Source organism: Poromitra crassiceps (assembly GCF_964638095.1).
Source record: "Poromitra crassiceps genome assembly, chromosome: 2".
NCBI lineage: Eukaryota > Metazoa > Chordata > Actinopteri > Beryciformes > Melamphaidae > Poromitra > Poromitra crassiceps.
Window position 1 is genome coordinate 106,371,531 of NC_139624.1, and position 24,803 is coordinate 106,396,333.

At 44.7% G+C, this 24,803-nt stretch overlaps 1 protein-coding gene across 1 annotated transcript in view; it reads right to left on the reverse strand.

Annotated features, from left to right (window-relative positions):
* Positions 1–24,803, reverse strand: part of LOC310771225 (integrin beta-1-like) — a gene marked incomplete at both ends in the record, with an annotated part of 45,884 nt that overhangs the window by 20,063 nt on the left and 1,018 nt on the right. Inside the window, 3 exons of the mRNA XM_083631891.1 lie at positions 19,185–19,355; positions 20,431–20,653; positions 23,398–23,489. Coding sequence (XP_083488017.1) covers positions 19,185–19,355; positions 20,431–20,653; positions 23,398–23,489 — 486 coding nt within the window. The remainder of the gene's footprint in view (positions 1–19,184; positions 19,356–20,430; positions 20,654–23,397; positions 23,490–24,803) is intronic.

Genomic DNA, 24,803 nt, shown 5'->3' on the forward strand with positions numbered 1-24,803 from the left:
TTAACTACGAAACTTTCTTTTTTCTTTTATCCCCCTGATTTTACTACTACGCCACTTTCTAGTAACGATCTTTCATTTTGAATCGTTAACCTATTTTTATGGAATCACCACTAACAGCACTTTCGGAGCTCACCCAGGCTAAGTATAGCCTAGCATAGCCTAGCACTCCAGAGACTGTCGGACAATATGCCTCATATAAGCTGCTGTGATCATCTTCAAAGGATTGCCGTACTGGAAACAACGATATTTCATCTCTCAAATAACTCACTGCCATCGAGTCAAATTGCACGGAATGTCACGAGCAACGTGAGTACATTATCATTAGCTCTCAGGGATGCTGACTCACTGCTACCGAGTCAAACTGCTATGGCTACCAACCTAGAGCTAGCTGATGCGGCTAGCCTGCCAGCTCCGGAGAAAGCCCGTGCTAACATCGCTAACCAAACTGCGAGCCCGAAGCATAAACAAAGACATATCCCAAAGAGATTAGTGATTTCCGAATCCACAACTACTCCACAAAACCCAGAAATCAGCTCAGCAACAGGCTGGCCCTCCCTAAATTCCAGCCTGCGGTGCTCGGCTCGGCAAGCTAATGGCCTGACACGGGCTCTCCGCACGAGAGATGAGGGTCGTCAACTGCTTAACCACAAACACCAAAACGAGCGGTCATGGACTACTGTCACGAGAGGAGGAACAGCCCCCCCTCCTCCGCTAATGGAATTGCAACTTGAGAATCGTTTTGGCCTGCTTCGATCACCTCCAGCTGACATAGCTGCCCAGCTCCATGAGAAGGAAAATCAGGCTAGCGCTAGCACAAGGCCTCAGGGAAGAAACACTGTCTCAAAGCCCAAGGACACTCAAGCCATAACAACCCTGATAGTAGGCGATTACACCGTGAAAAACATCAGGAGTTGGAGAAACTCCAAAACATACTGCTTCCCTCAAGACGCAATCTCTGACATAACAGGAAAAATCACAGAGCTACTTACATCTCACAAAGCTGTGACAAGGGTGATCCTGCACATTGGAAAAAATGTCATTTATAAGCAAGAATCAGAGAAACTTAAATCTGATTTTACCAATCTGCTGAATATGCTAGCCTCTCTAAACATTGAGGCTTTTATCAGTGGTCCTTTACCATCTCAGGGCACGAACCGCTTCAGCAGACTACTAGGCCTAAGCTCATGGCTTTCCACCGCCTGCCCACTACATAAAGTAAACTTTATTGAGAATTTTAATTTGTTCTGGCAGCGTGAGCACCTCTTCACTACGGACGGGCGCTATCTCAATAGTGCTGGCGAGGCTTTACTGAGTTCTAATCTACTATACACGGTGGACTATTACAAGGTCAAGATCCCTCTAAAGCCTCCCCAAGACAGACAGCCTGACGCAGCGGCCACAGAGCTCTCCTCCAGCCCTGCTCCACCTGCAGCCACTGACCATGCTCAGATCGACGCAGCTTCCGGCCCAGCTGCCGACCCTGCCCAACTGACCAATGACGCCACACCTCCGGCAGTCGCCACACCTCCGGCTCTACAGGTCGCCGCCCCACCTCCTGCCGCCGCCCCGGCCCAACTGACCAAAGACGCCCCACCTCCTGCCGCCGCCCCGGCCCAACTGACCAACGCCACACATCCGGCAGCCGCTGTCCTGGCTCTACAGGTCGACGCCGCGGCTCAACTGGTCAACGCTCCACCAAACGACGACGACTTCATCTTCTCCCCTCCCCTCCTCTCTTCCACCCCCCCTTTCTCCTCCACCCCCCCTTCCCCACTCTTTCCCCCTCCCCTCCACTCTCCCACCTCCCTCTTCTCGCCCCCCACCGCAGCTCAACGGCCTGATGACCCGGCGGAGAGCGACGCCCCCCCAGGTGTTTACCCGGCGGGGAGCGACGCCCCCCCAGCTGTTTCCTTGGAGACCTCATTTTCCCCCCCCCTCCACTCCTCCACCTCCCTCTCATCGCCCTCCTCCCTTTCCCCCTCCCTCCACCTACTGCCATTCTCAGCTGGCATGAACAAGCTAATTGAGGAGGTTAATGTTAGTCTAGCTAGCCCGCTCCGCACCTCCAACAAACTGTTTGAGCGGGCTGACGCTGGACTAGCTAGCCTGCAGTGCACCCCTCCGCCTGGCCTAAAAGAACTGGCTAATCAGCCCTCTCCATCTGTCATGAACACACTGGCCGAACAGACTCCTAGCCTAAAAGAACTGGCTAATCAGCCCTCTCCATCTGTCATGAACACACTGGCTGAACAGACTCACGCCAGAATAGCCAGCGCCCCCTGCTCCTCCCCACCCTCAACATCTCCCCCTCCTCGCCCCCCCCCATCCCAAAGACCCCCTCGCTCCAGCACCCCCTGCTCCTCCCCACCCCAAAGACCCCCTCGCTCCTCCCCACCCCCAAGACCTCCTTGTTCCGACCCCCCACCCTCAAAACCACCTCCCCCTCCCACCCGCTCACCCTTCCCTCAATCTCCCTGCCCGCCCCAAAGGGGAAAACTGAAGAAAAAAGCATTTTCTGCCCCAAAAACAAGGTCACAGAGGATCATGAAACGATCAGATGTCTAACTATCCCCACCCTGATTAGCTACAGAACAAACAAAGATTATCTCTCAGCACGTCCTGTTCCAGGACCAAGCCTAGTATCTGTTCTCCAGGGACACTCTGAAAAGCATTTACAAATTCAACCTAGCAGTGCAGCTATCAAGGCTGCACTGCTAAATATTAGGTCACTTGTAAGCAAGTCGCTTCTAATAAACGATCTGATTACGAGTCATAAACTGGACCTCATGTTCCTCACAGAGACCTGGCTTGATCTAAACAACAGGGAATATGTTCTTAATGAGTCAGCCCCACCTAACTTTAACTACATTGACGCCCCCAGAGTCGGTAAGAAAGGGGGAGGAGTAGCTATTATTTTCTCTGATGCTTTTCAATGCAAGCAGGTATCGTTTGGCGACTTTTCATCATTTGAATATCTGGCCGCTGTTCTGAAGTGCTCTCCCTCTATTTTACTACTGATTATATACAGACCACCTAAGTACTCTAGTAGTTTTTTTGATGAATTTTCAGAACTCCTTTCTATAATCTCCATAGAACATGACTGTTTAACTATTGCAGGAGATTTTAATATTCATATTGACAACCCCAATGATAATAATGCCAAAGAATTGAATAACCTCCTTGACACTTTTGACCTGTTACAACATGTCTCTGGGCCCACTCACAATCGAGGCCATACCCTAGATTTATTTATCACCAAGGGCTTTGAGTCATCGTTTCTTTCAGCTAGTGATGTTGCTCTGTCCGACCATCTCTGTATTTTTCTTGAACTCAAGATCACCCCTATCGCTCTTACTCGGTCAAAAACCATCAAAAAGCGTTACATCAACGAGAGCACTAGCACACGGTTCATGGAGGCTTTCTCGCTGGCCCCTTCCCTCTCCTCAGCCTCTGTCAATGATCTCCTAGATAACTTCAATTCTAAAACCCTAAAGGCTATTGATGCTGTAGCTCCCATTAGATCTAAACTAATCTCCGGTAAGAAAAAAGCACCATGGAGAAACGCTCCCTCTGTAAATAACAAAAAAAGAGATTGTAGGAAAGCCGAGCGCAAATGGCGGAAAACTAAACTTCACATCGATTATGACATCTATAAAAATAGTCTTCACTCCTACAACCAGGAACTAAAAAATTCCAGAAAATTCTTCTTCTCCGACATTATCAGCAAAAACACCAATGACGCTCGCACTCTTTTTGCCACTGTTGACAGGCTGACAAACCCCCCCCCACAAATTGCCCCTGATCTTCTATCCAATGTCAAATGCAATGAATTTGCGACCTTCTTTAGGGATAAAATTATAAATATCAGACTAACTATTTCCACATCAAGAACAAATGTGGCTCCGCCGCACCCACAGAATAGGTGCTTAATTAACATGACTCAGTTCAATGTCATTGACCACAAGAAACTAGAAGAAACGATACGAGGCCTTAAATCCTCATCGTGTTGCCTAGACACCCTGCCAACAAGCTTTCTAAAAAATGTCTACAGTTGCCTGGCGACCGACATACTGAAGATAATTAATACCTCTCTTCTTACAGGCATTTTCCCAAAATCTCTAAAAACTGCAGTTGTTAAGCCCTTGCTAAAGAAGCGTAGCCTCGACCCCTCTATAATCAGCAATTACAGACCAATATCAAATCTTCCCTTTATTAGCAAAATACTCGAAAAAACTGTCTACCAACAACTCAATACCTTTCTATCCTCCAATGACCTCCTAGATCCTTTCCAATCAGGCTTCCGACCCCATCATAGCACCGAAACTGCGCTTATCAGAGTTATAAATGACATCCGAATGAACACTGATTCAGGTAAAATCTCAATCTTAGTGTTACTAGACCTCAGCGCTGCCTTTGATACGGTTGACCACGAAATTCTATTGGACAGACTGGAAAACTGGGTCGGGCTTTCCGGCACGGTCCTAGAGTGGTTCAGATCTTATCTGCAAGACAGGAACTACTTTGTCTCCATTGGCAACTACACATCTGACCAAACCAAAATGACATGTGGGGTACCCCAAGGATCAATTTTAGGTCCTGTCCTGTTTAACCTTTATATGCTCTCTCTGGGCCTAATTATGCAAAAAAACAAAATAGCTTATCATAGCTATGCAGATGACACCCAACTCTACATAGCCCTCTCATCGGATGACTATGCCCCCATAGAGTCACTGTGTCAGTGCCTTGCGCAAATTAATGATTGGATGTGCCAGAATTTTCTCCAACTTAATAAAGACAAAACAGAGATAATTGTCTTCGGCAAAAAAGAAGATAGGCTCAAAGTTACTGCTCACCTCGAATCCCTATCTCTGAAGCCAAAGGACCAGGTAAAAAATCTTGGCATTATTATTGACTCTGATCTAAATTTCAACTCCCACATCAAGCTTATAAGAAAATCTGCCTTCTATCATCTAAAAAATATAGCAAGGATTAGAGGCTATATGTCCAAACAAGATCTTGAAAAACTAATTCATGCTTTCATTTCTAGCAGGCTAGACTACTGCAACAGTCTTTTCAATGGTCTTCCCAAAAAAGCTGTTAAACAACTTCAGCTCATTCAGAATGCGGCTGCTAGAGTTCTAACAAGAACCAAGAAAGCTGAACACATTACACCAGTTCTCAAATCCCTGCATTGGCTGCCAGTAAATCTTAGAATAGACTTTAAAATTCTGCTAATAGTTTACAAATCTCTCAACGGGTCAGGCCCACACTACATCTCTGAAATGCTTCTACACTATGAACCATCCAGATCCCTGAGATCTTCAGGCACTGGTCTACTAATTGTCCCAAGGACCAAATCTAAACATGGTGAAGCCGCGTTCTCCCACTATGCCTCTCATAACTGGAACAAACTCCCTGAACACATTAGATCTGCCCCTACTCTGCCTATTTTTAAATCCAAGCTAAAGACCTTTATGTTTACTCTTGCTTTTAACTGCTACTAAACTACTGCCTCTCTCGGCCTGTAATTTTAAAAAGATTTTTCCTGTACATTTCCAACAAATGGACTGTACATGTAATAATAATACTGAAGAGTGCCTTGTAACTTATTTAAAACAGAAATAATGTTTCATGTTTGTTAATTTGAGTATATATTTTAACTAAAACTGTCGGCTGTGTTTTTTATGTGTTTTTTATATGTGCATTGCTTTGCTGCTTGTTTTTTCGATTATTTTTTTGTAAAGCACCTTGAATTGCCTTTGTGTATGAAAGGTGCTATATAAATAAAATTTGACTTGACTTGACTTGACTACCCTGCATGTTGTGGGAGTTCTACAGAAGTCTATTGGACTACCCTGCATGTTGTGGGAGTTCTACAGAAGTCTATTGGACTACCCTGCATGTTGTGGGAGTTCTACAGAAGTCTATTGGACTACCCTGCATGTTGTGGGAGTTCTACAGAAGTCTATTGGACTACCCTGCATGTTGTGGGAGTTCTACAGAAGTCTATTGGACTACCCTGCATGTTGTGGGAGTTCTACAGCAGTCTATTGGACTACCCTGCATGTTGTGGGAGTTCTACAGAAGTCTATTGGACTACCCTGCATGTTGTGGGAGTTCTACAGCAGTCTATTGGACTACCCTGCATGTTGTGGGAGTTCTACAGAAGTCTATTGGACTACCCTGCATGTTGTGGGAGTTCTACAGCAGTCTATTGGACTACCCTGCGTGTTGTGGGAGTTCTACATAAGTCTATTGGACTACCCTGCATGTTGTGGGAGTTCTACAGAAGTATTTTGGACTACCCTGTATGTTGTGGGAGTTCTACAGAAGTCTATTGGACTACCCTGCATGTTGTGGGAGTTCTACAGAAGTCTATTGGACTACCCTGCATGTTGTGGGAGTTCTACAGAAGTCTATTGGACTACCCTGCATGTTGTGGGAGTTCTACAGAAGTCTATTGGACTACCCTGCATGTTGTGGGAGTTCTACAGAAGTCTATTGGACTACCCTGTATGTTGTGGGAGTTCTACAGAAGTCTATTGGACTACCCTGCGTGTTGTGGGAGTTCTACATACGTCTATTGGACTACCCTGCATGTTGTGGGAGTTCTACAGAAGTATTTTGGACTACCCTGTATGTTGTGGGAGTTCTACAGAAGTCTATTGGACTACCCTGCATGTTGTGGGAGTTCTACAGAAGTCTATTGGACTACCCTGCATGTTGTGGGAGTTCTACAGAAGTCTATTGGACTACCCTGTATGTTGTGGGAGTTCTACAGAAGTCTATTGGACTACCCTGCGTGTTGTGGGAGTTCTACATAAGTCTATTGGACTACCCTGCATGTTGTGGGAGTTCTACAGAAGTATTTTGGACTACCCTGTATGTTGTGGGAGTTCTACAGAAGTCTATTGGACTACCCTGCATGTTGTGGGAGTTCTACAGAAGTCTATTGGACTACCCTGCATGTTGTGGGAGTTCTACAGAAGTATATTGGACTACCCTGTATGTTGTGCGAGTTCTACAGAAGTCTATTGGACTACCCTGCATGTTGTGGGAGTTCTACAGAAGTCTATTGGACTACCCTGCATGTTGTGGGAGTTCTACGGAAGTCTATTGGACTACCCTGCATGTTGTGGGAGTTCTACAGAAGTCTATTGGACTACCCTGTATGTTGTGGGAGTTCTACAGAAGTATATTGGACTACCCTGTATGTTGTGGGAGTTCTACAGAAGTCTATTGCACTACCCTGCATGTTGTGGGAGTTCTACAGAAGTCTATTGGACTACCCTGCATGTTGTGGGAGTTCTACAGAAGTCTATTGGACTACCCTGCATGTTGTGGGAGTTCTACAGCAGTCTATTGGACTACCCTGCATGTTGTGGGAGTTCTACAGAAGTCTATTGGACTACCCTGCATGTTGTGGGAGTTCTACAGCAGTCTATTGGACTACCCTGCATGTTGTGGGAGTTTTACAGAAGTCTATTGGACTACCCTGCATGTTGTGGGAGTTCTACAGCAGTCTATTGGACTACCCTGCGTGTTGTGGGAGTTCTACATAAGTCTATTGGACTACCCTGCATGTTGTGGGAGTTCTACAGAAGTATTTTGGACTACCCTGTATGTTGTGGGAGTTCTACAGAAGTCTATTGGACTACCCTGCATGTTGTGGGAGTTCTACAGAAGTCTATTGGACTACCCTGCATGTTGTGGGAGTTCTACAAAAAGTCTATTGGACTACCCTGCATGTTGTGGGAGTTCTACAGAAGTCTATTGGACTACCCTGCATGTTGTGGGAGTTCTACAGAAGTCTATTGGACTACCCTGTATGTTGTGGGAGTTCTACAGAAGTCTATTGGACTACCCTGCGTGTTGTGGGAGTTCTACAGAAGTATTTTGGACTACCCTGTATGTTGTGGGAGTTCTACAGAAGTCTATTGGACTACCCTGCATGTTTTGGGAGTTCTACAGAAGTCTATTGGACTACCCTGCATGTTGTGGGAGTTCTACAGAAGTCTATTGGACTACCCTGCATGTTGTGGGAGTTCTACAGAAGTCTATTGGACTACCCTGCATGTTGTGGGAGTTCTACAGAAGTCTATTGGACTACCCTGTATGTTGTGGGAGTTCTACAGAAGTCTATTGGACTACCCTGCATGTTGTGGGAGTTCTACAGAAGTCTATTTGACTACCCTGCATGTTGTGGGAGTTCTACAGAAGTATATTGGACTACCCTGTATGTTGTGGGAGTTATACAGAAGTCTATTGGACTACCCTGCATGTTGTGGGAGTTCTACAGAAGTATATTGGACTACCCTGCATGTTGTGGGAGTTCTACAGAAATCTATTGGACTACCCTGCATGTTGGACTACCCTGCATGTTGTGGGAGTTCTACAGAAGTCTATTGGACTACCCTGTATGTTGTGGGAGTTCTACAGAAGTATATTGGACTACCCTGTATGTTGTGGGAGTTCTACAGAAGTCTATTGCACTACCCTGCATGTTGTGGGAGTTCTACAGAAGTCTATTGGACTACCCTGCATGTTGTGGGAGTTCTACAGCAGTCTATTGGACTACCCTGCATGTTGTGGGAGTTCTACAGAAGTCTATTGGACTACCCTGCATGTTGTGGGAGTTCTACAGCAGTCTATTGGACTACCCTGCATGTTGTGGGAGTTTTACAGAAGTCTATTGGACTACCCTCCATGTTGTGGGAGTTCTACAGCAGTCTATTGGACTACCCTGCGTGTTGTGGGAGTTCTACATAAGTCTATTGGACTACCCTGCATGTTGTGGGAGTTCTACAGAAGTATTTTGGACTACCCTGTATGTTGTGGGAGTTCTACAGAAGTCTATTGGACTACCCTGCATGTTGTGGGAGTTCTACAGAAGTCTATTGGACTACCCTGCATGTTGTGGGAGTTCTACAGAAGTCTATTGGACTACCCTGCATGTTGTGGGAGTTCTACAGAAGTCTATTGGACTACCCTGCATGTTGTGGGAGTTCTACAGAAGTCTATTGGACTACCCTGCATGTTGTGGGAGTTCTACAGAAGTCTATTGGACTACCCTGCATGTTGTGGGAGTTCTACGGAAGTCTATTGGACTACCCTGCATGTTGTGGGAGTTCTACAGAAGTCTATTGGACTACCCTGTATGTTGTGGGAGTTCTACAGAAGTATATTGGACTACCCTGTATGTTGTGGGAGTTCTACAGAAGTCTATTGCACTACCCTGCATGTTGTGGGAGTTCTACAGAAGTCTATTGGACTACCCTGCATGTTGTGGGAGTTCTACAGAAGTCTATTGGACTACCCTGCATGTTGTGGGAGTTCTACAGCAGTCTATTGGACTACCCTGCATGTTGTGGGAGTTCTACAGAAGTCTATTGGACTACCCTGCATGTTGTGGGAGTTATACAGCAGTCTATTGGACTACCCTGCATGTTGTGGGAGTTTTACAGAAGTCTATTGGACTACCCTCCATGTTGTGGGAGTTCTACAGCAGTCTATTGGACTACCCTGCGTGTTGTGGGAGTTCTACATAAGTCTATTGGACTACCCTGCATGTTGTGGGAGTTCTACAGAAGTATTTTGGACTACCCTGTATGTTGTGGGAGTTCTACAGAAGTCTATTGGACTACCCTGCATGTTGTGGGAGTTCTACAGAAGTCTATTGGACTACCCTGCATGTTGTGGGAGTTCTACAGAAGTCTATTGGACTACCCTGCATGTTGTGGGAGTTTTACAGAAGTCTATTGGACTACCCTCCATGTTGTGGGAGTTCTACAGCAGTCTATTGGACTACCCTGCATGTTGTGGGAGTTCTACATAAGTCTATTGGACTACCCTGCATGTTGTGGGAGTTCTACAGAAGTATTTTGGACTACCCTGTATGTTGTGGGAGTTCTACAGAAGTCTATTGGACTACCCTGCATGTTGTGGGAGTTCTACAGAAGTCTATTGGACTACCCTGCATGTTGGACTACCCTGCATGTTGTGGGAGTTCTACAGAAGTCTATTGGACTACCCTGTATGTTGTGGGAGTTCTACAGAAGTATATTGGACTACCCTGTATGTTGTGGGAGTTCTACAGAAGTCTATTGCACTACCCTGCATGTTGTGGGAGTTCTACAGAAGTCTATTGGACTACCCTGCATGTTGTGGGAGTTCTACAGCAGTCTATTGGACTACCCTGCATGTTGTGGGAGTTCTACAGAAGTCTATTGGACTACCCTGCATGTTGTGGGAGTTCTACAGCAGTCTATTGGACTACCCTGCATGTTGTGGGAGTTTTACAGAAGTCTATTGGACTACCCTCCATGTTGTGGGAGTTCTACAGCAGTCTATTGGACTACCCTGCGTGTTGTGGGAGTTCTACATAAGTCTATTGGACTACCCTGCATGTTGTGGGAGTTCTACAGAAGTATTTTGGACTACCCTGTATGTTGTGGGAGTTCTACAGAAGTCTATTGGACTACCCTGCATGTTGTGGGAGTTCTACAGAAGTCTATTGGACTACCCTGCATGTTGTGGGAGTTCTACAGAAGTCTATTGGACTACCCTGCATGTTGTGGGAGTTCTACAGAAGTCTATTGGACTACCCTGCATGTTGTGGGAGTTCTACAGAAGTCTATTGGACTACCCTGCATGTTGTGGGAGTTCTACAGAAGTCTATTGGACTACCCTGCATGTTGTGGGAGTTCTACAGAAGTCTATTGGACTACCCTGCATGTTGTGGGAGTTCTACGGAAGTCTATTGGACTACCCTGCATGTTGTGGGAGTTCTACAGAAGTCTATTGGACTACCCTGTATGTTGTGGGAGTTCTACAGAAGTATATTGGACTACCCTGTATGTTGTGGGAGTTCTACAGAAGTCTATTGCACTACCCTGCATGTTGTGGGAGTTCTACAGAAGTCTATTGGACTACCCTGCATGTTGTGGGAGTTCTACAGAAGTCTATTGGACTACCCTGCATGTTGTGGGAGTTCTACAGCAGTCTATTGGACTACCCTGCATGTTGTGGGAGTTCTACAGAAGTCTATTGGACTACCCTGCATGTTGTGGGAGTTCTACAGCAGTCTATTGGACTACCCTGCGTGTTGTGGGAGTTCTACATAAGTCTATTGGACTACCCTGCATGTTGTGGGAGTTCTACAGAAGTATTTTGGACTACCCTGTATGTTGTGGGAGTTCTACAGAAGTCTATTGGACTACCCTGCATGTTGTGGGAGTTCTACAGAAGTCTATTGGACTACCCTGCATGTTGTGGGAGTTCTACAGAAGTCTATTGGACTACCCTGCATGTTGTGGGAGTTCTACAGAAGTCTATTGGACTACCCTGCATGTTGTGGGAGTTCTACAGAAGTCTATTGGACTACCCTGTATGTTGTGGGAGTTCTACAGAAGTCTATTGGACTACCCTGCATGTTGTGGGAGTTCTACAGAAGTATATTGGACTACCCTGCATGTTGTGGGAGTTCTACAGAAGTCTATTGGACTACCCTGCATGTTGGACTACCCTGCATGTTGTGGGAGTTCTACAGAAGTCTATTGGACTACCCTGTATGTTGTGGGAGTTCTACAGAAGTATATTGGACTACCCTGCATGTTGTGGGAGTTCTACAGAAGTATATTGGACTACCCTGCATGTTGTGGGAGTTCTACAGAAGTCTATTGGACTACCCTGCATGTTGGACTACCCTGCATGTTGTGGGAGTTCTACAGCAGTCTATTGGACTACCCTGCATGTTGTGGGAGTTCTACAGAAGTCTATTGGACTACCCTGCATGTTGTGGGAGTTCTACAGCAGTCTATTGGACTACCCTGCGTGTTGTGGGAGTTCTACATAAGTCTATTGGACTACCCTGCATGTTGTGGGAGTTCTACAGAAGTATTTTGGACTACCCTGTATGTTGTGGGAGTTCTACAGAAGTCTATTGGACTACCCTGCATGTTGTGGGAGTTCTACAGAAGTCTATTGGACTACCCTGCATGTTGTGGGAGTTCTACAGAAGTCTATTGGACTACCCTGCATGTTGTGGGAGTTCTACAGAAGTCTATTGGACTACCCTGCATGTTGTGGGAGTTCTACAGAAGTCTATTGGACTACCCTGTATGTTGTGGGAGTTCTACAGAAGTCTATTGTACTACCCTGCATGTTGTGGGAGTTCTACAGAAGTATATTGGACTACCCTGCATGTTGTGGGAGTTCTACAGAAGTCTATTGGACTACCCTGCATGTTGGACTACCCTGCATGTTGTGGGAGTTCTACAGAAGTCTATTGGACTACCCTGTATGTTGTGGGAGTTCTACAGAAGTATATTGGACTACCCTGTATGTTGTGGGAGTTCTACAGAAGTCTATTGCACTACCCTGCATGTTGTGGGAGTTCTACAGAAGTCTATTGGACTACCCTGCATGTTGTGGGAGTTCTACAGAAGTCTATTGGACTACCCTGCATGTTGTGGGAGTTTTACAGAAGTCTATTGGACTACCCTCCATGTTGTGGGAGTTCTACAGCAGTCTATTGGACTACCCTGCGTGTTGTGGGAGTTCTACATAAGTCTATTGGACTACCCTGCATGTTGTGGGAGTTCTACAGAAGTATTTTGGACTACCCTGTATGTTGTGGGAGTTCTACAGAAGTCTATTGGACTACCCTGCATGTTGTGGGAGTTCTACAGAAGTCTATTGGACTACCCTGCATGTTGTGGGAGTTCTACAGAAGTATATTGGACTACCCTGCATGTTGTGGGAGTTCTACAGAAGTCTATTGGACTACCCTGCATGTTGGACTACCCTGCATGTTGTGGGAGTTATACAGAAGTCTATTGGACTACCCTGCATGTTGTGGGAGTTCTACAGAAGTCTATTGGACTACCCTGCATGTTGTGGGAGTTCTACAGAAGTCTATTGGACTACCCTGTATGTTGTGGGAGTTCTACAGAAGTCTATTGGACTACCCTGCGTGTTGTGGGAGTTCTACAGAAGTATTTTGGACTACCCTGTATGTTGTGGGAGTTCTACAGAAGTCTATTGGACTACCCTGCATGTTTTGGGAGTTCTACAGAAGTCTATTGGACTACCCTGCATGTTGTGGGAGTTCTACAGAAGTCTATTGGACTACCCTGCATGTTGTGGGAGTTCTACAGAAGTCTATTGGACTACCCTGCATGTTGTGGGAGTTCTACAGAAGTCTATTGGACTACCCTGTATGTTGTGGGAGTTCTACAGAAGTCTATTGGACTACCCTGCATGTTGTGGGAGTTCTACAGAAGTCTATTTGACTACCCTGCATGTTGTGGGAGTTCTACAGAAGTATATTGGACTACCCTGTATGTTGTGGGAGTTATACAGAAGTCTATTGGACTACCCTGCATGTTGTGGGAGTTCTACAGAAGTATATTGGACTACCCTGCATGTTGTGGGAGTTCTACAGAAGTCTATTGGACTACCCTGCATGTTGGACTACCCTGCATGTTGTGGGAGTTCTACAGAAGTCTATTGGACTACCCTGTATGTTGTGGGAGTTCTACAGAAGTATATTGGACTACCCTGTATGTTGTGGGAGTTCTACAGAAGTCTATTGCACTACCCTGCATGTTGTGGGAGTTCTACAGAAGTCTATTGGACTACCCTGCATGTTGTGGGAGTTCTACAGAAGTCTATTGGACTACCCTGCATGTTGTGGGAGTTCTACAGCAGTCTATTGGACTACCCTGCATGTTGTGGGAGTTCTACAGAAGTCTATTGGACTACCCTGCATGTTGTGGGAGTTATACAGCAGTCTATTGGACTACCCTGCATGTTGTGGGAGTTTTACAGAAGTCTATTGGACTACCCTCCATGTTGTGGGAGTTCTACAGCAGTCTATTGGACTACCCTGCGTGTTGTGGGAGTTCTACATAAGTCTATTGGACTACCCTGCATGTTGTGGGAGTTCTACAGAAGTATTTTGGACTACCCTGTATGTTGTGGGAGTTCTACAGAAGTCTATTGGACTACCCTGCATGTTGTGGGAGTTCTACAGAAGTCTATTGGACTACCCTGCATGTTGTGGGAGTTCTACAGAAGTCTATTGGACTACCCTGCATGTTGTGGGAGTTTTACAGAAGTCTATTGGACTACCCTCCATGTTGTGGGAGTTCTACAGCAGTCTATTGGACTACCCTGCATGTTGTGGGAGTTCTACATAAGTCTATTGGACTACCCTGCATGTTGTGGGAGTTCTACAGAAGTATTTTGGACTACCCTGTATGTTGTGGGAGTTCTACAGAAGTCTATTGGACTACCCTGCATGTTGTGGGAGTTCTACAGAAGTCTATTGGACTACCCTGCATGTTGGACTACCCTGCATGTTGTGGGAGTTCTACAGAAGTCTATTGGACTACCCTGTATGTTGTGGGAGTTCTACAGAAGTATATTGGACTACCCTGTATGTTGTGGGAGTTCTACAGAAGTCTATTGCACTACCCTGCATGTTGTGGGAGTTCTACAGAAGTCTATTGGACTACCCTGCATGTTGTGGGAGTTCTACAGCAGTCTATTGGACTACCCTGCATGTTGTGGGAGTTCTACAGAAGTCTATTGGACTACCCTGCATGTTGTGGGAGTTCTACAGCAGTCTATTGGACTACCCTGCATGTTGTGGGAGTTTTACAGAAGTCTATTGGACTACCCTCCATGTTGTGGGAGTTCTACAGCAGTCTATTGGACTACCCTGCGTGTTGTGGGAGTTCTACATAAGTCTATTGGACTACCCTGCATGTTGTGGGAGTTCTACAGAAGTATTTTGGACTACCCTGTATGTTGTGGGAGTTCTACAGAAGTCTATTGGACTACCCTGCATGTTGTGGGAGTTCTACAGAAGTCTATTGGACTACCCTGCATGTTGTGGGAGTTCTACAGAAGTCTATTGGACTACCCTGCATGTTGTGGGAGTTCTACAGAAGTCTATTGGACTACCCTGCATGTTGTAGGAGTTCTACAGAAGTCTATTGGACTACCCTGCATGTTGTGGGAGTTCTACAGAAGTCTATTGGACTACCCTGCATGTTGTGGGAGTTCTACAGAAGTCTATTGGACTACCCTGCATGTTGTGGGAGTTCTACGGAAGTCTATTGGACTACCCTGCATGTTGTGGGAGTTCTACAGAAGTCTATTGGACTACCCTGTATGTTGTGGGAGTTCTACAGAAGTATATTGGACTACCCTGTATGTTGTGGGAGTTCTACAGAAGTCTATTGCACTACCCTGCATGTTGTGGGAGTTCTACAGAAGTCTATTGGACTACCCTGCATGTTGTGGGAGTTCTACAGAAGTCTATTGGACTACCCTGCATGTTGTGGGAGTTCTACAGCAGTCTATTGGACTACCCTGCATGTTGTGGGAGTTCTACAGAAGTCTATTGGACTACCCTGCATGTTGTGGGAGTTCTACAGCAGTCTATTGGACTACCCTGCGTGTTGTGGGAGTTCTACATAAGTCTATTGGACTACCCTGCATGTTGTGGGAGTTCTACAGAAGTATTTTGGACTACCCTGTATGTTGTGGGAGTTCTACAGAAGTCTATTGGACTACCCTGCATGTTGTGGGAGTTCTACAGAAGTCTATTGGACTACCCTGCATGTTGTGGGAGTTCTACAGAAGTCTATTGGACTACCCTGCATGTTGTGGGAGTTCTACAGAAGTCTATTGGACTACCCTGCATGTTGTGGGAGTTCTACAGAAGTCTATTGGACTACCCTGTATGTTGTGGGAGTTCTACAGAAGTCTATTGGACTACCCTGCATGTTGTGGGAGTTCTACAGAAGTATATTGGACTACCCTGCATGTTGTGGGAGTTCTACAGAAGTCTATTGGACTACCCTGCATGTTGGACTACCCTGCATGTTGTGGGAGTTCTACAGAAGTCTATTGGACTACCCTGTATGTTGTGGGAGTTCTACAGAAGTATATTGGACTACCCTGCATGTTGTGGGAGTTCTACAGAAGTATATTGGACTACCCTGCATGTTGTGGGAGTTCTACAGAAGTCTATTGGACTACCCTGCATGTTGGACTACCCTGCATGTTGTGGGAGTTCTACAGCAGTCTATTGGACTACCCTGCATGTTGTGGGAGTTCTACAGAAGTCTATTGGACTACCCTGCATGTTGTGGGAGTTCTACAGCAGTCTATTGGACTACCCTGCGTGTTGTGGGAGTTCTACATAAGTCTATTGGACTACCCTGCATGTTGTGGGAGTTCTACAGAAGTATTTTGGACTACCCTGTATGTTGTGGGAGTTCTACAGAAGTCTATTGGACTACCCTGCATGTTGTGGGAGTTCTACAGAAGTCTATTGGACTACCCTGCATGTTGTGGGAGTTCTACAGAAGTCTATTGGACTACCCTGCATGTTGTGGGAGTTCTACAGAAGTCTATTGGACTACCCTGCATGTTGTGGGAGTTCTACAGAAGTCTATTGGACTACCCTGTATGTTGTGGGAGTTCTACAGAAGTCTATTGGACTACCCTGCATGTTGTGGGAGTTCTACAGAAGTATATTGGACTACCCTGCATGTTGTGGGAGTTCTACAGAAGTCTATTGGACTACCCTGCATGTTGGACTACCCTGCATGTTGTGGGAGTTCTACAGAAGTCTATTGGACTACCCTGTATGTTGTGGGAGTTCTACAGAAGTATATTGGACTACCCTGTATGTTGTGGGAGTTCTACAGAAGTCTATTGCACTACCCTGCATGTTGTGGGAGTTCTACAGAAGTCTATTGGACTACCCTGCATGTTGTGGGAGTTCTACAGAAGTCTATTGGACTACCCTGCATGTTGTGGGAGTTTTACAGAAGTCTATTGGACTACCCTCCATGTTGTGGGAGTTCTACAGCAGTCTATTGGACTACCCTGCGTGTTGTGGGAGTTCTACATAAGTCTATTGGACTACCCTGCATGTTGTGGGAGTTCTACAGAAGTATTTTGGACTACCCTGTATGTTGTGGGAGTTCTACAGAAGTCTATTGGACTACCCTGCATGTTGTGGGAGTTCTACAGAAGTCTATTGGACTACCCTGCATGTTGTGGGAGTTCTACAGAAGTATATTGGACTACCCTGCATGTTGTGGGAGTTCTACAGAAGTCTATTGGACTACCCTGCATGTTGGACTACCCTGCATGTTGTGGGAGTTATACAGAAGTCTATTGGACTACCCTGTATGTTGTGGGAGTTCTACAGAAGTATATTGGACTACCCTGTATGTTGTGGGAGTTCTACAGAAGTCTATTGCACTACCCTGCATGTTGTGGGAGTTCTACAGAAGTCTATTGGACTACCCTGCATGTTGTGGGAGTTCTACAGAAGTCTATTGGACTACCCTGCATGTTGTGGGAGTTTTACAGAAGTCTATTGGACTACCCTCCATGTTGTGGGAGTTCTACAGCAGTCTATTGGACTACCCTGCGTGTTGTGGGAGTTCTACATAAGTCTATTGGACTACCCTGCATGTTGTGGGAGTTCTACAGAAGTATTTTGGACTACCCTGTATGTTGTGGGAGTTCTACAGAAGTCTATTGGACTACCCTGCATGTTGTGGGAGTTCTACAGAAGTCTATTGGACTACCCTGCATGTTGTGGGAGTTCTACAGAAGTCTATTGGACTACCCTGCATGTTGTGGGAGTTCTACAGAAGTCTATTGGACTACCCTGCATGTTGTGGGAGTTCTACAGAAGTCTATTGGACTACCCTGTATGTTGTGGGAGTTCTACAGAAGTCTATTGGACTACCCTGCATGTTGTGGGAGTTCTACATAAGTCTATTGGACTACCCTGCATGTTGTGGGAGTTCTACAGAAGTATTTTGGACTACCCTGTATGTTGTGGGAGTTCTACAGAAGTCTATTGGACTACCCTGCATGTTGTGGGAGTTCTACAGAAGTCTATTGGACTACCCTGCATGTTGTGGGAGTTCTACAGAAGTCTATTGGACTACCCTGCATGTTGTGGGAGTTCTACAGAAGTCTATTGGACTACCCTGCATGTTGTGGGAGTTCTACAGAAGTCTATTGGACTACCCTGTATGTTGTGGGAGTTCTACAGAAGTCTATTGGACTACCCTGCATGTTGTGGGAGTTCTACAGAAGTCTATTGGATTACCCTGCATGTTGTGGGAGTTCTACAGAAGTCTATTGGACTACCCTGCATGTTGTGGGAGTTCTACAGAAGTCTATTGGACTACCCTGCATGTTGTGGGAGTTCTACATAAGTATATTGGACTACCCTGTATGTTGTGGGAGTTCTACAGAAGTCTATTGGACTACCCTGCATGTTGTGGGAGTTCTACAGAAGTCTATTGGACTACCCTGCATGTTGTGGGAGTTCTACAGAAGTATATTGGACTACCCTGTATGTTGTGGGAGTTCTACAGAAGTCTATTGGACTACCCTGCATGTTGTGGGAGTTCTACAGAAGTCTACTGGACTACCCTGTATGTTGTGGGAGTTCTACAGAAGTATATTGGACTACCCTGTATGTTGTGGGAGGTCTACAGAAGTCTATTGCACTACCCTGCATGTTGTGGGAGTTCTACAGAAGTCTATTGCACTACCCTGCATGTTGTGGGAGTTCTACAGCAGTCTATTGGACTACCGTGCATGTTGTGGGAGTTCTACAGCAGTCTATTGGACTACTCTCCATGTTGTGGGAGATCTACAGAAGTCTATTGGACTACCCTGCATGTTGTGGGAGTTCTACAGCAGTCTATTGGACTACCCTGCATGTTGTGGGAGTTCTACAGCAGTCTATTGGACTACCCTGCATGTTGAAAAATTATGAAAAAGGGGTACCTGGTGTGTTAAAAGTGACACCGGGGGTTCCTGCCTGAACGTCAGTATTTGACGGGGGGGGGGGCTTATAGCGTAAAAGTTTGGAGAAGTGATGGTGTGGCTGAAGGCCGCAAAGTGAATGAATAATGCACTCCACTCCCTCAACGGCCACTTGTCCTTGAGCAGAGCACTCAATCCCCAGTCGCTCCAGTGGTGCTGCTCAGTGGCCAGTAGTAAGATGAAGATGGTACCGGGCAGCTCCCAGGTGTATGTGTGTAATGTAATGCAAGAACATTTCTGAGAAAGAGCAAGCCTGCGTCGCAAATCTCAGATAAATAAAGATTAGAGACGGATAGATAGACCCATTCTGAAGTCGCTGGTCATGTTCCTCATCTCTTCCATCAGGTCGGCCCCCAGCTTCTTGACGTTGGGCAGGTCATCCTCCATGGAGAAGGAGAGGTCCATCAGGTAGTACAGGTCCACGGGGTAGTCCTCCACACGCTTGAACTTCACCTCAAACGTCTGGGGCTCGCCTAGAAAGGGCAAAACACAACCCAATAATATATTTTACAGAGGGTGGAAATCCCAAGAGATCTTCTCATCCATCTCAAGTAAATGGCACTTTTTCACAAGAAAGTATTCAGACTTCAGAGGCCGCCCCCCAGTGGCACAACTAAGTCAACGTTACAATGATGACAATGAGACCGATCCATAGTCCCCCCTTTGTTTGGGGACAATCAATAGCCTCTCACTCCAGTGGTTTTTTTAGTGCTCGTGTTTCTCCAAATTAAGACAAAGTTTCCCAAGTTTCCCATTCGAGACAAATCCATCTTGAACTAACCATGTCAAGACTAACTATGACCCATTTTCCCAGTGGCTCTCAACCTTTCTGACCACTTAAAATTAAGTAATGCTTACTCATGACCCCCTGTCACAGGTTGCATATGCAGAGGGTCCAACCAAGAACGATTTTCCCTTTTCAGGTTAATTTGATTAATGATCATAATTAAGGCTTAGAGCACATGTGTCAAACTCAAGGCCCGGGGGCCAGATCCGGCCCGGCACCTCATTTTATGTGGCCGATGAGAACAAGCAAAGAATACAATTTGCGCAATGCAATTCTTCGCAATATGGCTTAAAATAGCTATTGTTAAATTGAATAATAGTTGTAGGCTACTAGCTGTCTGTTTGCCATTGTTTTCCCTATAATTCTGCTTTCAGAGCTAGTTATTAAGTATTAGGTTATTACTAAAAAAATAATAATAACCAAATCAGAGGCAATTATGAAATATTATAACACGTAGGCTAGATACATTTATATCGTGTTACATTTACATCCGGCCCTTTGAGGGCAACCATAATGCTGATGTGGCCCGGGGTGAAATTGAGTTTGACACCCCTGGCTTAGAGGATGAAAGCTATTCAGTAGTCCACAAGAGAAAAGCTAAATTTTGAAAAAATAAGTTAAATAATACTACAAAAATGCATACATTTGTATATTAGGAATATGTTCCTTTCCTAGCCCATCAATCATCTCATGACCCCTCAAAATGATCTCGTGACCCCGAGGTTGAGAACCACTGCATTATCCTCCATATGACCCCCCACCTGGCCTGAGGTGCAGCCGGATGCTCTGAGGCTGGAGCTGGGTGACATGTGGGTGGTGCGGCCAGTGTCTCTGTTCTCTGGGATGGAAGGTGATCTTCTGGTTCTTCAGAAGGACAGTGGAGCCTCGGGGGTCCTGCAGGTGTTCTGAAGGACAGCCCCTCCTCAGCAGTGCCCCGGCGGTGTCACAGCGCTCCCATATGGGCTGACCCACTTCTGTGAAATTCTTGACACACAGATCCAGGTTTAGTTAATTTACACATACTTGACCCACTGCATCTGTTCAGTGGCAGGGGAAACTCTGGGACACTGCTTGTCTGCCTTTAGATATAGACTTAAAGGAATGGTTCACCCAAAAAATGTAAATTCTGTCATCATCTAGTCCCCCTCATGCCAGCTGAAACACAGGTGAAGCTAATTGTCCATAACAGCACTCTCCAAAACAACTGAAGTCAGTGGACCAGTTCTTCAGAGTTCCAAAAGACCTCTATTTACACAATAATATAGTGCAAATCTACAGCTGATTGATTTGTAACAAATAACGGTGTATACTGTAGGTCTTTCTATTCACAGTGTGATTGTTTGGTTGTTTTTGTTTTGGGACTCTAAAGAACTGCTCTCCATTGACTTCAGTAGTTTTTGAGAAGGCTGATATGAAATTGTGCTGGCAACCTCTCTGTGTGTTATACGGACCCTATAAGGACCTATAGGACGTGGATATTTTGCTAAAGGCCAGACAATATACACTCGCCAAGCACTTTACTAATACGGCTCAGCTTTCAGCTCAATGTCAACCGGCTACCAAAGTGACATACGCCAAGGATCCATGTGTTGTGCATTCTGAGATGTTTTTCTGCTCATCACAAAAGAGGTTATCTGAGTTACTGAAGCCTTTCTGTCTGCTCCAACCAGTCTGGCCATTCTCTTCTGACCTCTCTCATCAACAAGACCTTTCTGTTCACAGAACTGCGGCTCACTGGATGTATGTTTTTTTTTTTACACCATTCTGTGTGAACTCTGTTGTGTGACTGTTGTGTGAAAATCCAGATCAGCAGTTTCAGAAATACTCAAAGCACCCCGTCTGGCACTAGTAACAACCATGTCACAGTCAAAGTCACTGAGATCCATCAAATGTTTTCCCCACTCTGATGTTTGCTGTGAACATTACCTGAAGCTGCTGACCTGTACCTGCATTATGCACTGCTGATTGGCTAACTGGATAATTGCATGAAATGGTAGCCAGCGCCTTAAGAGACGCTCTAGTGACACACACTAAAGCCCGTATGAGTTTTAGCCTCCGCGCTAGAGCATCCCTGCATGCCGGAGGTTTCAAATTTGATCCCAGCTGCACAATGCAGGTTACATAAGCAGGTGAACAGGTGTTCCTAATCAAATGCTCGTGAGTGTATATGTGTGATGGCCAGCAAAAAATGATGACAATTTGACAATTTAAACAAAATATTTCCATAAATTAGAAACTATATTGATTGATTGATTGAGTTCTTTATTGATAATGAACATACAGTATATACATATATACATACACAGGCCCACCATTATCAAAAGGATGAAAAACGCAATAAAGCTAACAGCTTATTTCCATTGCGGTCCTTGAGGTGACTGTGATAAAATGTGCACTGTTGTGTGTATGCCTGGATGTGTGTAAGTGTGTGACAGTATGAGTGCATCAAGCACTTGTCAGAGTCTGCGGGTAACGCATGGGTGTGCCTGCCACGCAGGGGGGAGGATAACATGGGGAAATAGGGCACATTGAAATCAATAAATATGAGCCTAAAATGAAATAAAAGACAATTAGTGCAATTAAGAATAAACCCAAACAAATCCTAATAAAATACGTACAATAAAGACTAATCAAGTAAAATAAATAAAATAAAATAAAACTAATAAAATACAGGGTCGATTGAGATACCGGCTCGGCTACTGGCTGGCCGATAACAGGTCGCCCCCACCTCATACACCTTGGCTACCATTAAATCCAGCATACCTATAATGTATAATATATTATAATGTTACACATCACTACCATACAATGCTATATATATATACAAAATAATATAACATTACAATATACTATATACACCTATAAATATATATATATATATATATATATATATATATATATATATATATATATATATATATATATATATATATATATATATATATATATATATATATATTATTATACTCTAACTCCAGGTTCTGTTTCTCCTGATCCAGTTCTTGACTTTAACTTTGAAGGAGGGATAGGTGCTGATTGTCTTAATCTCAGCTGGGAGACTGTTCCAGGCTACTGCCGCTGAGTATAGAAAAGAATTCTGGCCAATGCATCTTTTGCATTTTACTGGGACCAAATCTGTGGGGCTCCCTGTATATATATATATATACAGTATATATATACAGTATATATATATATATATATATATATATATATATATATATATATATATACACCTATATAACTTTTTGAATGACTGAGATCTAAAGTTACGCGTATTTTAATGTTATGTGTGTAAAAGTAAAACGTGAGAAACATGGTTTTAGACATTCCACAACATTCCATTTTCTACAGTGGCATTCCAAAACCATAAAAAGAAATACTTTTTGTTTTATGAAAATAACTTTTCACCATGATGTGCTATGGAAATCACTCAAAATCTCAAAATACCTGCAAAACACGTGTTCAACCTACTTTGGCTCATTGCCAACAATGTGTATAGCAGCGACATGTGATGCATTCTCCCAGACCACCACACATATGCTCACCACTTGTGTTGTTGTTTTTTGGAAAATGTACAATTTGTATTTTTGGCAGTGTTGCTCCTGCCAGACAGTCATGCCAATGAAGTAATTGAACTGAGGATTGCATTGCAAAGCATGAGACGCGTGCGTGGCCCCAGGCTACACAGGGATGTTTACAACGCTCTGAGTGTTTTGCAGTGCTCTCACCTCCTCAGTACACCAGGCACAGCGCGGCCCGGCTGCCAGGCACTCTCCACAGCTCCTGACCCCTCCACTCAAGCACTCGTGATGTGAATGGTCTGCAGGTGGAATAGAAACCAGCAAACAAGCTACGCTTTCCCCACTGCACAAGTGTCAACACATGCTACATCTGAACAGGCAAAGCACGCTATTGTTTCCTGGTGTGTTTTAGGAACATTCTTGGTAGCGGTTCACTGTTTTTGACATTTAGCTGATACGTTCACATTACAGGCTACTAAAGCTACAATGGTCCATTGGATGCAGCAATTAATAATGTCACACTGTCATAGCTTTGTTTTTGCCTCACTTTTATTTGGCAAATAACCATTCTTGTTAATTGAAATAATTAATCAAGCACATAATAAATCAATGTACCTGGCCGATCCTACCTCCCCTCTACTCTGATTGGTTCATGCTTCACCACATTATCAGAGGGTGGGAAAAAGTTGACTCCAGCTCATGTTTATTTGTAGCTACATTATAGACTGACGTTTGTCACTTCCATTGAAAATGAATGTTGCTTTGTAGCCTGTAGTTTTAACGTGCCATTACGCTTGTTGTTTCTTTGTGAGTTTGATCTTTTCATCAGGCCAGAAAACATTACTGTAAGTAACAGGTCTAAATTAAAAAATTAAAAAAGATTTTGGCCACACTGATATCAAATTTTCAAAATGAGATATGGTCAGGATCCAAGTCTACATGCAGTAATGCAGACACAGATTTTAAGAAAGTAGGAGATGCTTAAAGTCAAAATGTGATCTTTAGAATACATTTGTCCAAATTCTTAGTGTAACCACACCCTCACTCAGACGATAAGTATAGCCGTATAGGTGGGGTCTCAGCATCTGGCTACAAGACACAGCTGTTGACAGCTGTTGTGGGAGTCGAACCTGAGACCTCTGAGTTACAGGCTGGTCTCTCTAGCCACTATTGGTCTCCCTGCCTGGTCCTCCTGGAAGCGACACCCAAACATATCAGGTACTGGACCACTTTCAAAGGGTGTTTGAGAGGATATTGTCAAGTTTATGTTCCTTTATACACAAACCGCACCAAACATAGTCAGTATTCCAATGTAATAACCATAGTAGGCCCAGTAGGTACAGATACAGCACAGGGCTGGGCGAGAAATCATCCAATAATTCTAATTTTCACAATTTAAACCATATTTGGATCCTACCTGTTTAATTTAATCAACATGACAACATGCTGAGATAAAATGTCAAACTTAAGGGAATGATACCATGTCCACCATGCTGCTGAGGAGTCACATTTAGTCTGAATCCACTGTAACATTGCTGCACCTTCAAACACAGCTGCTCAGCATTCAAGAGAGAAGTGTACATTTAGAGTGGCATAACCCACTGGTACAAGCT